A 15,042-nucleotide genomic window follows, 5' to 3' on the forward strand; every position below is an offset into this window, starting at 1 on the left:
TACCTTCATTTTTTGCATCCTGTTAGCTATGAAGCATAGTCGATAAACTCGTTGCCTCTAGTGGTGCAATGATGTGCTGACACCTGCTGGTTATATCTAGTTCTGCAGCCTGACCCAGCTTCTTCCTCTCAAGTATTTGGGGTGAAGAGAAGTGTTAGTTGCTCAGTCGTGTCCGACTCTCTGTTACCCCATGGACTGTAGCCTGCCAGACTCCTCTGCCCATGGGATTCTCCAGGCAAGAGTACTGGAGTGGGTTGCCATTCCCTTCTCCAGGGGATCTCCTCGACCCAGGGATGGGAAACCAGGTCTCCTGCATTGTAGGCAGATTCTTTACCAACTGAGCCACCAGGGGAGTGTAAGTATTAGGGGTGGGGACACACTTACCCCTGGAAAATTAAATGGCAACCTGCTCCAGGATTCTTGCCTGGGAAATCCCACGGACAGAGGAGCCTGATGAGCTACGAATGGTCGGACATGACTGAGAGATTGAGCATGTATGCATTCCCTTACCCTGCAAGGTACTGGAAGCCTGTGCTCCTGGTAATGCTGCCCCACAGCACCAGCCATCCTTGACTCTAGGGGCACACTCAGACCTGCTGATCTCCAACTTGCTTCTGGTGTCTCCAGTCTAAGTCCAGTACACTCTCCAGAACTTTCTGCACTGACCCCCACGTCAGCAATTTATACATCACATTTCCCCCAGTACCAGAGAAATATATGGAGAACAAGATCTCAAGGAACTAGGCAGCAAGAGTAGAAAGAGGCAGATAATTTGGGAACAGGGGATGTGCAATTCCTCCTCCTCACCTCAAGGAATCAAGACTGTTTCCTACAGAATGCTATTCCTTTTGACCTTTGTCTTATTTACAGGAGGCTGTTGGGGCCATGGACTTTCTTGGTGACAGTGTGATGAACCGGAGGTTGAGCACTGAGTAGGTAGGCGGGGCTTGGGGGCGGGGCCAGGCCAAAGGGCCTCTCACTTAGGAGCTTCTCCATTCTGTCAGCTCTCCCGGAACATCCAAGGCAAGACTGGCACCCAGGGCGCAGCAGGTGAGGGACTGGGCAATGCCAGAGGGGGAGATGGTGGCAGAAGAGTCCCAGCTCTGTCAACCTGAGCTTTCCATATTGTGGCTCTCATTTGATAGAATTCTTGAGTCTCAGCGGGGAGGTCCAGCGCAGTTTTTCATGGAGTAAAGCAGCCTCAGAAAGACATGGTTTTGGATGGGTGGGCACAGGGCTGAGGGATGGCAGTGGATAAGGGCATGTGAGACCACTGAGAGATGCAAGATCTTAGGAGACATGGATCTAGAGGTAAGGGCCGGTGAGAGAGTCTGGCCAGACTCTCAGGGCAGCTCTCAGTCAGGTGAAAACAGGAGACCAAAACACGGAGGCAGGGAGAGGACAGTGGACCAAATGCGAGATGGCAACGGGGGCAGTGGAGAGCTGGGTAACAGGAAGGCCAAGGAGGAAGGAAGGCTCACATGGAGCAATCTCCTCTTCCGGCTGTCGAGTGTGGTCCAGAAAGCCCCAGCAAAGCTGGGGGCAGAGCAAGGTTTTGGGTTTCCACTGGACTGATTTGGCTGAAGGAGAACCCCCTACCCCAGTGATACCTGCCCTGCTTCTTCAGACTCCCATTTTGGTTGGGGGACAGGGTGAGGCTGCTCCTCACTGCGGTCAGAGCCACATCCTGCAGAGGAACAGGGGAGGGGGAAGTAAGAAGCAAAACAAGCAGAACCACCATAGGCAAGACCATGGGGAGAGCGTTCCGGGACCAGGCACTCATGTGCCGCCAGCGGGTCCTGAGTGCAGCCTCGGCAGAGGACCTGAGACCTCTGGGGCTGTCTTGAGGCACTTGTTCCTCATGCTTCCTCAGTGCGCTCCAACCTCATTGAGAGCATGCCACGGGAGGAGGCTTCTTCAGATTGTGTGGTTCAAGGCCCATTTTTATCATTTGCCAGTGACTTTAGCCAAATTGCTTAATTGTTCTTAGTTTCATTTTCCTCATTGCAAATTGCGGATACCTACCTTACAAAGGGTTGGAAGACGGAGATAATTCACATGAAGCACTTGCCATATAGTAGGTTCTCAATAAATGTGAATAATAATAATCTTTTTTAATCAGGACTCCAGGGACCCCTATATTTCCCACGTCTCTAAAGGCAGTGCAGCACACTAGCTGACGTGGGCTTCTGCAGACAGAAAAACAGTTGTGTTTGACCTTGGGTAAATTATTTAATGTAAGCTTAAGTTTGCTCAGCTGTAAAACAAAGATGATAATACCTACATTTCACAGTGTAGGTGTATATCTGGGTACAGATGTACAGTACCCAGTCAGTGTCCAAAAAGGGCAGCTGTGAGAGCTATCTGCCAGGTAAGCTTCATCTTCTCCACTGTAGGAGCAACGGGCCACTTCCCTTGAGGTCTTAGCTGTGGTGCCCTAGCCTGGGGTGTGCCCTCATCCCTCCAGCTAAAGCTCCCACTGCTCTGCTGGCCTGTTTTAGAGATCATGATGTCCTGCAGTTCTAAAGGGAAAAATGGGAACCAAGTGTAGAGGGCTGAGGGCGCAGGGGGAAAGAGACGACAAGATGAAAGAGATGATGATGGGACGGAAACCAGAGACAGAAAGGGGAAAAGCTACTTCTCTCCTGCTAAGGAAGCCTGTGGCCTCTCTTCTAGCGACTGATCACATGACCCCCCACCCCGACCCCCGCTCCCCGACCCTTCCCTAGGAACCATGGAGTCCTTCAGTTCCAAGAGTCTGGTGCTACAGGCAGAGAAGAAGCTACTGAGTAAGATGGCAGGGCGGTCTGTGGCTCATCTCTTCGCGGATGAGACGAGCAGCGAGGTGCTAGATGAGCTCTACCGTGTGTCCAAAGAATACACACGCAGCAGGCCCCAGGCCCAGCGGGTTATCAAGGACCTGATCAAGGTGGCGGTCAAGGTGGCTGTGCTGCACCGCAGTGGCTGCTTCAACCCCAGCGAGCTGGCCCTGGCAACCCGCTTTCGCCAGAAGCTGCGGCAGGGCGCCATGACAGCACTCAGCTTCGGGGAGGTGGACTTCACCTTCGAGGCCGCCGTGCTGGCCAGCCTGCTGACCGAGTGCCGGGACGTGTTGCTGGAGCTGGTGGAGCGCCACCTCACGCCCAAGTCCCACGGCCGCATCCGCCACGTGTTCGATCACTTCTCTGACGCCGGCCTGCTCACGGCCCTCTACGGGCCTGATTACACCCAGCACCTGGGCAAGATCTGCGGCGGGCTCAGGAAGCTGCTGGACGAGGGCAAGCTCTGAGAGTCCCAGCCCCAGCGAGCTCCTTCTTGGCAGAACGGCTGACTGAGACAACTACACACACCAGGCTTCTAACCCTGCGCCTCTGCACTAATGCTTTTCAATCTCAGGCTCAGTCTCTCCCAAGAGTGAGTGTGACTCTGAGACTACCCCACCCCCAAACTACTGGTGGAGAAGCAGCAATGCTGAGGGTTGAGGCCTCTCTTCCCACTCCAGCCCCAAGACCGGAAACAAAGCTGCCTGAAAAAGACGAAGTGAAACTTGGACCTCTGTTTTCCCCCACAAAGGGCCTTTCAAACAGGGAAGCCCCCTCACCTCAGAACCAGGGTAAGAGGGCATAGACCAGCTAACTCTTCTGGGGACACTAAAGACAGCTGGGGGGAAGGGAACCCTGGGAGACATTCTAGACCTTCAGATCTCAGCAGAGTCTGGAGGGATCCCAGAGGCTCTGCTCCAGAGGGCAGGAAGAAGGGGCTAGGGCAGGGGAGAGTCTCACAGAGGAAATAAAATTATTAAAACATGCACAGGGCTCAATGTTTAATCTCTCCAGCTTCTTACATCTTATACCATCACAGAGGAAAGAGGTATATAAACACCACTCATCTCACCTCTCACCATTTCCATACAGGAGACTGAGGCATATTTCCAATATCACTGGGGTTCCATTGTCTACTTCTGTTTAAGAAACTCAAAAAACTGAACCACACATCAGTGCTACAAGTTGCAATACATAGTGAGGAGCAAGGCATAGATCAATAGGCTCTGGTAGGGAGAGGCTATAACAAAGAGGCTCCCATGGCAAAAAGAGTCCCACAACTGTCTTCCTCTTCAAACTCAATTCTTCTTCCATCCCTTAGTCTCACACAGGCTGAAGAAAGGAGCAGATCAGAGGGGTGAACTGGTGGCATGGAGGGCTTCAGACCCTACATTGCTTTTTTTTTTCTCAGAGCAAGAGTTGTGAAAAAGTTACAGGGACCTGATTAGCCAAGACTAAGCCCAAATTCTTTCATTTGAGATTGGGGGCAAGGCCCGGCACAGTCTGCCACTCCCCGCAGCAGGGCTAGACCACTGATGGCCCATTCTCAATACCATAGCTGGCTAAGAAGGTGGGGGAGGTGGACTGGAAATCACTGGCTCACTGCTCCTGGGCTCCCCACATCACAGGGCTACAGAAATCCCAGTTTTCAGCTAAGAGTGGGAAACAATAAGATACAGCAAATAAATATTACTTCAATATAGCACCAAATAAATTAGGTAACAAAGTTGGAGATGGGGAGGAAGTTAGGGGCTAGGGGAGTCCCTGCCTTCCTTGGCTCTAAGGCCAAGGAATCATGGAAGGGACGGGAAGGGCAGCAGGGATGTAAAAAGACCTTTTGAGTCTAAAGACCAACTCTAGACTCAGCCCAAGAACAGAGAAGGGGTCTATTTCCCATCCCCTACTCTTGCCAATAGAACTGCTCCAAGCCAAGGAACTCTTGATGGACAAGGAGGCTGGGGAGACGGCAGGAGTACAGGGAGGGAGGCTGGGAAGCCGTGTTCTTGAGCCTCACCTCAGGCTCCTCTCTCCCTCAAGATGCTCCTTCAGCATCTGGCTTGTCTCAATCAGTTCTGGGGACCTCAGAGTTTGAAGATTTCATCTTCCTGGTCCCGAAGTGTCCGGGTCCGAGAGGTCTGGGTCAGTGGCACGGGACCTAGGACTGCTCGTTGCTGCATCCGAGGAGAGCTCAGGTGAAGACTTGAATCCTCCCCAGGTATCCTGCAGGCGAGGAAAAGGGGGAAAAAGCAACAGGTCAAGGGAAAAGACTGAGATGGGCTGAGCGAAGAAATAAGTGGCAAGCTGTCTTCCTCTAATATACGTGAGCTGGTTGCTTTACGATGGAGTCCGACACCCTCTGGATAAATCCTAACCCTAACGTTCCTTCATGGATCATCAGAGCAGTAAGAACAGCCAAATATTTCCTTCCACTGGGAACACAGAATCATTTTCCAACAGCCATGGGCTCTGTGAATTGTCTTGGGGCCACCTGAGGGAAAGGCTTCACCTTGCTTCTGCTGACACTGGGCTTACTTTGTGTCTGATCAGGTAAGGGTGAGGGAACAGAGAAATTTACAGAGGGACTTAAAAGGACCCATTCAAGACTCACCCACTTTCCCCCTTTTTCAGCTTCTGGGCAGCAGCCTTCTTTGACAGGCTAATCTGTGAATCGAGCTTCTTAAGGAAATCGGAGGCAGAAAGGTCATGCATCGGGGGCTCCTGGCCAGGTGTGGGAAGGACTTCACCATTGGGATGTCCTAAACCTCTTTCTCGTTTCTTCCTCTCGGCTGAGTGTGGTCGAACTTCATCCTTACTTGGCTGTACTGCTTCTTCTCCATCCTTCTCTTCCTCAGAATCCAAACCATTGAACAGATCTCTGGGCTCTGTCAGGATGGGGATGTAGAGGGTTTTCTTCAGGAAGATGGAGTCATTAGTATAAAGGCGGTTTGCACGCTTAATCTGTTCCATCTTTTAAAAAAAAGTCACCACAATTAATGACAGTAATAATAATCCACCTTATATTTGTACAGCATCTCATGCCTTTTAAAGTGATGTTCAGAGCCTTATCTGGCCCTATAACAACCAAAATTACAGAGGGCTGATATCCCTATTTTATTGATCAGTAGTTTTTCACACTTTTTGGTTTTACAGCCCCCTTACATTTTAAAAAAATATTGAGAAAAAAAGTTTTTACTTATGTTAATCACATCTATCATATTTAAGGTATTATAAATTAAAACTTAAAAAATTTAAAACACTGTTAAATGTTAACATAAATATTTTAATGAAAAATATTTTCTAAAACAAAAACAGAGAACATACAGCAAGAACAGAGGCACTGTTTTACATTTCTGTAAATCACTTTCATGTCCGACTTAACTGAAGACAACAGGCTTCCCATGTCTGCCTCTACAAGCATCTGCTGCAGTATCACAGGTCACATGGCTTCTGAAAAGCACAGTGTGCACTCACAAAAATAAAAAAGACACATAAAGTCTTGCTGTTATTACTATGGCAATAGTTTTGACCTTGCGGACCCCTAAAGAGTCTTAGGGACCCCTAGATTTTGAAACTACTGTAAAGGTGAAGGAACTCACTCTGAAACTAACTAGATTCTAATGACCTTTCTAGCTCTTGGCTCAAAGGCAGTGGAGCAATGTCCTCATATATGATACTTTGAAAACTACCATAGAGATGAAGGAACTGAGGCTCAGAGAGGTTAAGTGACTTGCCTAGCAAGCTACTGATAGAGCTAGAATTCTGGGCCTTTTTACTCCTCCTAGGAATGCTTTTCTTTTTTATTTATTTTGGCCATGTTGCGAGACATGTGGGCTCTTAGTTCCCTGACCAAGGCTGGAACCCATGCCCCCTGTAAGTGGTTAAGGCCCCCTTAACCACTGGGCCTCCAGGGAAGTCCCCAGGAATACTTTTCTTATTATAATATTAATAATTTCACTGATCAAGTATTTAGTGCCTATTTATTCATAATTAAACACAGTGGCTGGCATCACCATCTATATCTACCTGCCTCCCAAGGTAGAAATATCACTGTCATCCTTAACTCATACTTTTCTTTCACCATCTATACCCAAGAGGTCAACAAAAATGCTGCAAAAATCTCATCTCTGGTCTCAGCTTCACATTGTCATTGACTTAGACTCAATTTGTCTCATTTGGGTATTGTTAAGTTTTTTAACTGGTCTTCCTCCCTCCATTTCAACTTATCTTCTACCCTGCTGACATATACCTTAAAAAAAAAATTTTAACCTGATCAATCCACTACCTTGCTTATGAACTTTCTATGGCTCCCCACTGGGTCAGAGATAAAATCCAAATTACCATTCAAGGGCATTCTCAATCTCGCCTTCATAGGAAGTCCAGCCACACCTCCCTTCTGCCACTTACAACTTTTGCCATCCTGAACTTTTTATTTTTATTCCAACATTTCATGATCTTTCACACTTTTGTGACTTATCTGCCTGGAACGCTTCTCCACTACTCGCTTCCTGGCCTGGAAAACTTCTCATCAACTATCATTCCCTTTGTGTTACCTTCTTCAGGGCTCCCAATGCATACTGTAAATATTGCCATATTAATACCTATCTTATTATACTGTAGGCATATCTGTCCTGTGCAAACTGTGAGTCATTTAAGGGCAGGACTGGTGACTTGCTGTCTCTGTATCCCTTAGATTCTCCTCAACATCGCACAAACTTGGCACACAGCAGAGGCTCATTAATGCTTTATGAGTAAAGAAACTAGATAATAAAATATAGAAACCACAGACACTGTATATCAGTATTTTATTACCCAAGGCCAGGCAGCCAGTTTTACTAAAAATTCATCCCATAAAGGCACCAGTTTGGGAAATCATAATTCTTATAACTGTCCAATATCAAAGCTGTTTCCACTCTAGGCCAAGACTACTAAAATAAACTTGACTAATAAAATCTTATGCTATAATGAGTTTAAAAATAAAATCGGATTGATCTGAATAGTAAAAACAGTTAAAAGCGGCTTGCAGTTTTATACTTTTACTTTGCCAAGCACTTTGATGCTATTCATTTTATTTTGCCTAGATAATATCCTATGTCCCTTCTAGTTCCAAGATGATATGAATTAATTTGTGAATTTTCTGTTGCTTTTACTATTTCCCAGAAGTACCACATATGGGGACATTGTTCCTCTGTCTTCAAGCCAAGAGCTACAAGGTCATTAGAATCTAGTTAGTTTAATAGAGCAGTTCAAAGTGAGGATTTTATTTTTTTGGCCATGCAACACAGCATGTGGGCTCTTAGTTCCGGACCAGGGGTCGAACCCACACCTCCTCAGTGGAAGCATACAGTCTTAACCACTGGACCACCAGGGAAGTCCCATGAAATGAGGATGTTAGAACAAGACAACTGGATCTGAATCCTAGCTCTAACAACTGGACTAGTTGTATATACTTTATAGCAAGTTCTCTCTCAAAGCTTCAGTCTCCTTATTGTTCAAAATTTGTTTTTATTGAAGTATAAGTGACTTACAGTATTACAGTTTCAGATGTACAGCATAGTGATATTTCTTATCTTTAAATGGAAACGGTCACATTTACCTCATAGTTTCATGGAGATAATATGAGATAATAGAGCTTGGCATATACTAAGTATTCCTTAAATGACAGGTAGGTAATAAATTAGGTAATTTATTTACCTAAGTTTTTTATTTTTTATTCTTATTGTACAAATGGTGAGGAAACTGAGGACCTAGAGAGTGAAGTGATTGACTATCCAGTCACTCAGCTAGTAAGGAGCAGAATGAAACCAGAACCTAGAACTTTTCTTTACTAGACTACAGAGATTTTCTGTACTCAGGAAGATACAGGGCAGTAAGAAAACTTCAAACAATAATTGTTGAATCACTAACAGCAGTTTCCTTCATTGCACAGCATCTGAGCCTCTGCTGGGATGAAAGGACTGCTCAGTACTTTCAAATCCATTTCCTTTATTTAGGCCATCCCTCTACTTAAATGTCCACTTTACTATACTCCCAATCTCCAGTGTGGAAATTTTAGCCAGACTTTCATTCATTCAAAAAACATTTATTAAGCTTCTATGTGCTGGGGATTATGTCAGGCTCTAGAGATATAAAATTGAAAAGAAAGAGTTCTGTCCCTTAGAGCGCAGGCTATTGGAAAGACAAACACGTACAGGATGTAGACCACTGGATTCCACAGGTCTATAGATAGGAGCATAGAGAAAGGGGTGCCCAAGTCTTTGAAGGCCCATTGTGATGGTCCCCTTAAAGTCTGCACTAATGTCCCCTTCCAAATAAAAACCAATCTTCTTTCCTGACTTTCCACTCTTTGTTAACACCTCTATAAACTCACCACGTTCTGTCACCTACAATCATTATTTGTGTCCCTGCTCACTTCTTCAGTTCAGTTCAGTTGCTCAGCTGTGTCCGACTCTTTGCGACCCCATGAATCGCAGCATGCCAGGCCTCCCTGTCCATCACCAACTCCCGGAGTTCACCCAAACTCATGTCCATCGAGTCAGTGATGCCATCCAGCCATCTCATCCTCTGTCGTCCCCTTCTCCTCCTGCCCCCAATCCCTCCCAGCATCAAGGTTTCTTCTAATAAGTCAACTCTTCGCATGAGGTGGCCAAAGTATTGGAATTTCAGCCTCAGCATCAGTCCTTCCAATGAACACCCAGGACTTCTCCTTTAGAATGGACTGGTTGGATCTTCTTGCAGTCCAAGGGACTCTCAAGAGTCTTCTCCAACACCACATTTCAAAAGCATCAATTCTTTGGCCCTCAGCTCTCTTCACAGTCCAACTCTCACATCCATACATGACCACTGGAAAAACCATAGCCTTGACTAGAGGGACCTTTGTTGGCAAAGTAATGTCTCTGCTTTTGAATATGCTATCTAGATTGGTCATACCTTTCCTTCCAAGGAGTAAGCATCTTTTAATTTCATGGCTGCAATCACCATCTGCAGTGATTTTGGAGCCCCCCCCAAAATAAAGTCTGACACTGTTTCCACTGTTTCCCCATCTATTTCCCATGAAGTGATGGGACCAGATGCCATGATCTTAGTTTTCTGAATGTTGAGCTTTAAGCCAACTTTTTCACTCTCCTCTTTCACTTTCATCAAGAGGCTTTTTAGTTTCTCTTCGCTCACATCTTGAGTGAGTGAGTGAGTGAAGTGAGTGAGTCTGTAAATTACATGAGAGCAGCAGCCACACAATTTATTTATGTTTCTATCTCCCAAGATAGTTACCACAATGCTTTGAACACATCAAGCAAAAAATGTTGCTTGATTCAACAAAATATAGGGGAAGACCCTTATCAACTTTAAAGCAATGTATTTTTACTCCTACTAAATATACTCTATGCATGAACTGAAATGCTTGGCATAGAGAGTACCTGTTTTGTACCACAGAGACCACCTTCTTGAAAAGAAGAGGGCAGAGTCTTGAGGAGGAGAAGAGAACAAGAGGAGACAGCACTTAAGGAACCTCAGACTAAAAACTAGCTCTGCATTGTTTGCTGTGAATGTTTGAAAGTGAAAGTGAAGTTGCTCAGTCCTGTCCAACTCTTTGGGACCCCATGGACTGTAGCCTACCATGCTCCTCTGTCCATGGGATTTTCCAAGCAAGAGTACTGGAGTGGGTTGCCATTACCTTCTCTGGAATGTTTAGTCATTCTCAATTAAAATATTTCTGTGTAGTTAACAGTACAGGCTTTGGAATCAGACAGACCTGTTTCAATTTTCACGTCAACACTTATTAGTTATTTGACCTTGGTCACACTGGTTAACCAATCTAAGTCTCAGTTTCTTCATCTGTAAAAAGGGCACAATAATTATATGCTTGATAGGGATGTGAGGATCAAATGAGCTAATGGATGTAAAGTCTTTAGTACAGTGACTGGCCTAAAAAATAAATGCTGCTCCCCTCCGTTGGGATAATGGGACAGGATTTGTTCCCACCAGACAGTGCAACACTGAGATGAGGAAACAAAAAGATAAAGGTGACCAAACCTTTATCACAGTCAATTTATCACAATTAGTTAATATAAACACAATTAAGAAAATTTCAGGGGAAGTTGCCTAGAGGGCCATACATTCTCATGAGGAATAAACCTCTTCTAATTGGGTGTCTACGTCCCAATCCTGGAAGACTCACCGTCACCCCGTATTTGAGTGCTAGTCCAGCCAGGGTGTCTCCGGGCGCCAACTGATGCTCCAGGCGTCTTTCCCTCACCGGGGAGCAGGCAGACTGCACCAGGCTTCCATAAGAACGAGCCCGGCTCCCTTGAAGCAGTCCTGACCCCCCGAGGGGGGCCTGTCTAGAGGGAGAAGCCATCTCCTCACCCTGCGGACACTGAGGTTACAACCCCGGGAGGCCCGGCCAAGTGACCGATAATGACGGGCTCGCGGTCCGAGAATGGGTATCTTAGAGGATTCCTCTCTTTCAGTCTTCTCTCTTAAGTCTCCCCGCCTCCCCCGGCGATACGCGACTTGTCAGCCGTAGCTTCTCCTCCCTGCAAGTCCCCTTCCCACAAATCTGTACTCCGACTATTCAGTCCCTACCTGAGTCTTTCCTTAGCACCCCCTCCGACTTTCGACTCCCCACAACAACTCGCTACGTTGACCCCTGACCTTTGAACTCTAGCAGCCTCCTTAACACGCAGCTCAATTTGCCCCTACGTCTGGCAGCCCGACCTCCAGGCTCCCCAATACCCCGACTCCGCCCGGTCCCGGGGTTAGCCCTCTAGGGTCAGGAACAGATCAGGCCCACCCTATATGGGCTGTGGTTGCAGGCGAAGGGCGTGACAATAGCCAGAGTTTGTAGCACTCTTTCTCCGTCAGATATCCTCAAAGGTATTCTCCAAACCAAATCAGTCACACCCTCAAATTCGGGCTCCTCATCTAGGTTCTTGTCATTCCAAACGCCTCGAATCTGCCAAGAGGAAAGGGCCTGGATCCAGCCCGGCGGCAAGCTCTTTGAAAAAAGACTTCATTTCCCAAAAGGCCCCGCGCCGGTGAGGTCGCAGGGCACCATAAGAAATACAGTCCCCCTCGGCCGGCTAGAAGCTGGCTTCCGGGATCGCGCAGTGCATTCGTGGAAGCACACCCCCGGAAGTCAGGGGGCCAGCAGGAAAGAGACCGGAAGGAACGGAGACGACCCACTCCTGCTACGGTGGCCTGAAAGGCGTGGCGAAGGCGGCTGGATAGAGTTTTTGATTTCTGGGGCTCACAGTCTTGATGTCTTTCAAGAGGGAAGGAGACGATTGGAGTCAGCTCAATGTGCTCAAAGTATGCGGAGAGGAGTGCTTCCGAAGCAGCTTCACCTGCCCTCTGAAAGCTGTAAAGGAGCTGTTTTGTTGCTGTGGCAACAACTGGGGGGCGGAGTGGAGGGAACCAAAAGACTAGAGGTGGTGGTGACCCCTTTTTCACCGCAGATGTGTGTTCTCCCATGGTCTTTATTCCCTTTGAGTCCTCGTCTCTATCATTTCCCTTTTATCCTTCCCTCATATCCAGCTGATCCCGTGCGGACTTCTTCCCCTGTTTCCTGCAGAAACGAAGGGTCGGGGACCTGCTTGCCAGCTACATCCCAGAGGATGAGGCGCTGATGCTACGGGATGGACGGTGAGAGCGAGGAGTGGATCAAGTTTAAGGGTTTTGAAGTTAGAGACTCAAGAACTTTTGTTATTAAGGAGGAGAGCGGGAGTATCTAGGATTCTTTGGCTGGGAGTGAGTAACAGGGATGTGGGTGATGGAGACTGGGAGACTTGGGAGTTGGGCTTTGGAAATGAATGCTTGGACGGGGTGGGACCTATGACCAAGACTCCACTCCCCAGGGACCAATTATCTTTCTTACTCCCCAGCTTTGCTTGTGCCATCTGTCCCCACCGACCTGTCCTGGACACTCTGGCCATGCTGACTGCCCACCGTGCAGGCAAAAAACATCTGTCCAGTAAGTTTGGGAAAAGACAGACAATAGAGTAAACCCTTAAAATCTCTTCAGACCACCCTTGGTGCTCTGCTTTTAATCCTCTTCCCCTTTCTCCTCAGGCCTGCAGCTTTTCTATGGCAAGAAGCCAGCAGGAAAGGGCACAGAGCAGAATCCAAGACAGCATAATGAACTCAGGAGAGAAGAGACCACAGCAGAGGTAATCAGAGAGGGGAAGTTGTGTTCCAGGCAGGACTGTGCTGCACACCTTAGGCTAAAGGACTTTGGCTTATTTCTGGCTCTGAAGGCTCTGACTCTGCTGTCTCCATGCCAGGCTCCTCTCTTAACCCAGACTCGACTTATCACTCAGAGTGCTCTGCACAGAGCTCCTCACTATAACAGTTGCTGCCGCCAGAAGTACAGGTTAGTGGGATGGGAAAGCCAGAGGTAGGGAGGGACAAGAGATAGATAGCTCTAAAGTGATTATTTTCCTAATTGTAATCTGAGACATACTAAGTGTTCTGGGGGTGTTAACTTGTATTTCAGGAAAAAGATTTTTGTAACTAAAAAAGTGCTTTGTAATCCTATTTGATTAAAAATTAGTGTATTTTAAGGGTTCTACAAAATCATAAGATAAAAAAAAAACCTTAAAAGATTTAGACTTTCCTAAATTTACTGGATTCCAGAATTCTTTTTATGCAGAACACTTACTAATATCTTGAGGAACACAAAATTGGGAAGCACTCCTATAAGGAGTTGGGAGTCACAGGAGATTAGGCCCTTTCCTTTACTGCTTTTACAGACTTCGATTCTTCTCTGTCCAGACCGGAAGCCCCTCGTCCCTCTGTCTCTCGTCCCCCTTTGCCACCCGCAGAGGCTGAACCCCAAGGTGGGAAGATCAGTAGAGAACCTGAGCCTGAGGCTGGCTCACAGACCAAGGAGTCAGCCACTGTCTCATCCCCCGCACCTATGAGCCCCACAAGAAGACGGGCCCTGGATCATTACCTCACCCTTCGAAGGTGAGTATGCAGAATTTTTCCTCAGTTTTTCCCTTTTATCTCTGACCCTCCTTGTTTCAGAGCTTCTCAAGTGTTTTTACTTATCCCCCGGGGCTTCCCAGGTGGCACAGTGGTAAAGAAGACACCTGCCAATGCAGGAGATGCAGGTTCGATTTCTGGATCAGGAAGATCCCCTGGAGGAGGGCATGGCAACCCACTCCAGTATTCTTACCTGGAGAATCCTGGCGGGCTACATTCCATAGGGTCACAGAGTCAGTTCCTCTTGAAGCAACTTAGCACACGTGCATGCATGCACAAAGACTCCTTACATATGTAACTTTTTTTTCAAATAGTTCAGGAAATTAACTACAGTTAGATAGAAAGAACTATTGGGGCTTCCCAGGAGGCTCAGCAGTAAAGAATCCTATAGTGCACAAGAGGCAGGTTCGACCCGAGTTGGGAAGATTCCCCTGGAGAAGGAAATGGCAACCCATTCCAGTATTCTTGCCTGGGAAATCCCATGGACAGAGGAGCCTGGCAGGCTACAGTCCATGGGGTCACAGAGTTGGACATGACAGAGCACTCGCACACACGCTTTTCTTAATTTAATAAACTTCCTTTCCTGACCAGTTCTATTTTCTGGTGTTTCCAGCTCTGGATGGATCCCAGATGGACGAGGTCGATGGGTAAAAGATGAAAATGTTGAGTTTGACTCTGATGAGGAGGAACCCCCTGATCTCCCCTTGGACTGACATCCTCGTTCCCCATTCATTTCACAAATAAACTACAGCCGGCGCTGGGAGCCCAGCTTCTCCTGAGTCTGGTTCCTTGTTTCAGGATTTCAGATCTGTTCATTCTCAGCCCAGCCAATTCTTCTCTACAAGGTACACAGCTCCCCACACTTCTGACCCCTCCCCCACCTTCTCCCACAGTCATGCCAAGCGTCAGCTGCATGCAGCCTGGTGCCCTATTAATAAGTCTGTCAGAAGGAGGTTTTTGCCCTTCATGTTTTCAGCTTTCTTCTCCACCTCCACTCAAAGTCCTTGCCTCCTTCCAATAACACGAGGGTTGTGGGTAGGCACTGGTCGGCGGGGAGGGGTTGGACATGTCTGGAAACAGAGCTAGGGCTAGCCGCCCTGTGAAAGTAGAAGAGACTAAAGGCATTCGCAGGGTTATGGGGAACACCAACGGAGCAAGCTCCCCCCACCTCCTCCTGGTAACCTGAACCTCCCTGCCTGCTGATCCCCAGAGTATAAATAATCCCCTGATGAATTGGCAG

At 47.4% G+C, this 15,042-nt stretch overlaps 3 protein-coding genes across 5 annotated transcripts; 2 read left to right on the forward strand and 1 right to left on the reverse strand.

The window, feature by feature from the left end:
- Positions 1–958: 958 nt before the first annotated feature.
- TNFAIP8L2 (TNF alpha induced protein 8 like 2) lies at positions 959–3,808 on the forward strand. Its single transcript, XM_069542001.1, has 2 exons — positions 959–1,050; positions 2,730–3,808. Exon 2 carries the CDS (start codon positions 2,735–2,737, stop codon positions 3,287–3,289), a length of 555 nt encoding a protein of 184 aa, XP_069398102.1. The 5' UTR covers positions 959–1,050; positions 2,730–2,734; the 3' UTR covers positions 3,290–3,808.
- On the reverse strand, positions 3,809–11,957 carry LYSMD1 (LysM domain containing 1). The gene is made up of 3 exons (XM_069541993.1): positions 10,996–11,957; positions 5,431–5,789; positions 3,809–5,042 (listed from the first exon to the last, which is right to left on the reverse strand). The coding sequence occupies exons 1-3, from the start codon at positions 11,173–11,175 to the stop codon at positions 4,904–4,906; spliced, it is 678 nt and encodes a 225-aa protein (XP_069398094.1). The 5' UTR covers positions 11,176–11,957; the 3' UTR covers positions 3,809–4,903.
- On the forward strand, positions 11,836–14,570 carry SCNM1 (sodium channel modifier 1). Of its 3 annotated transcripts, none has more exons than XM_069541973.1 (7): positions 11,836–12,128; positions 12,391–12,461; positions 12,701–12,789; positions 12,888–12,985; positions 13,100–13,188; positions 13,590–13,784; positions 14,416–14,570. In XM_069541973.1, exons 1-7 carry the CDS (start codon positions 12,078–12,080, stop codon positions 14,513–14,515), a joined length of 693 nt encoding a protein of 230 aa, XP_069398074.1. In that variant the 5' UTR covers positions 11,836–12,077; the 3' UTR covers positions 14,516–14,570. The 3 variants fall into 3 exon arrangements, with proteins under 3 accessions (XP_069398074.1, XP_069398081.1, XP_069398064.1); XM_069541980.1 differs by having other exon boundaries at positions 11,929–12,128; positions 12,354–12,461; XM_069541963.1 differs by having other exon boundaries at positions 11,954–12,179.
- The last annotated feature ends 472 nt before the right edge of the window (positions 14,571–15,042 follow it).

This window comes from Ovis canadensis, chromosome 1, assembly GCF_042477335.2.
Source record: "Ovis canadensis isolate MfBH-ARS-UI-01 breed Bighorn chromosome 1, ARS-UI_OviCan_v2, whole genome shotgun sequence".
Classification (NCBI taxonomy): Eukaryota; Metazoa; Chordata; class Mammalia; order Artiodactyla; family Bovidae; genus Ovis; species Ovis canadensis.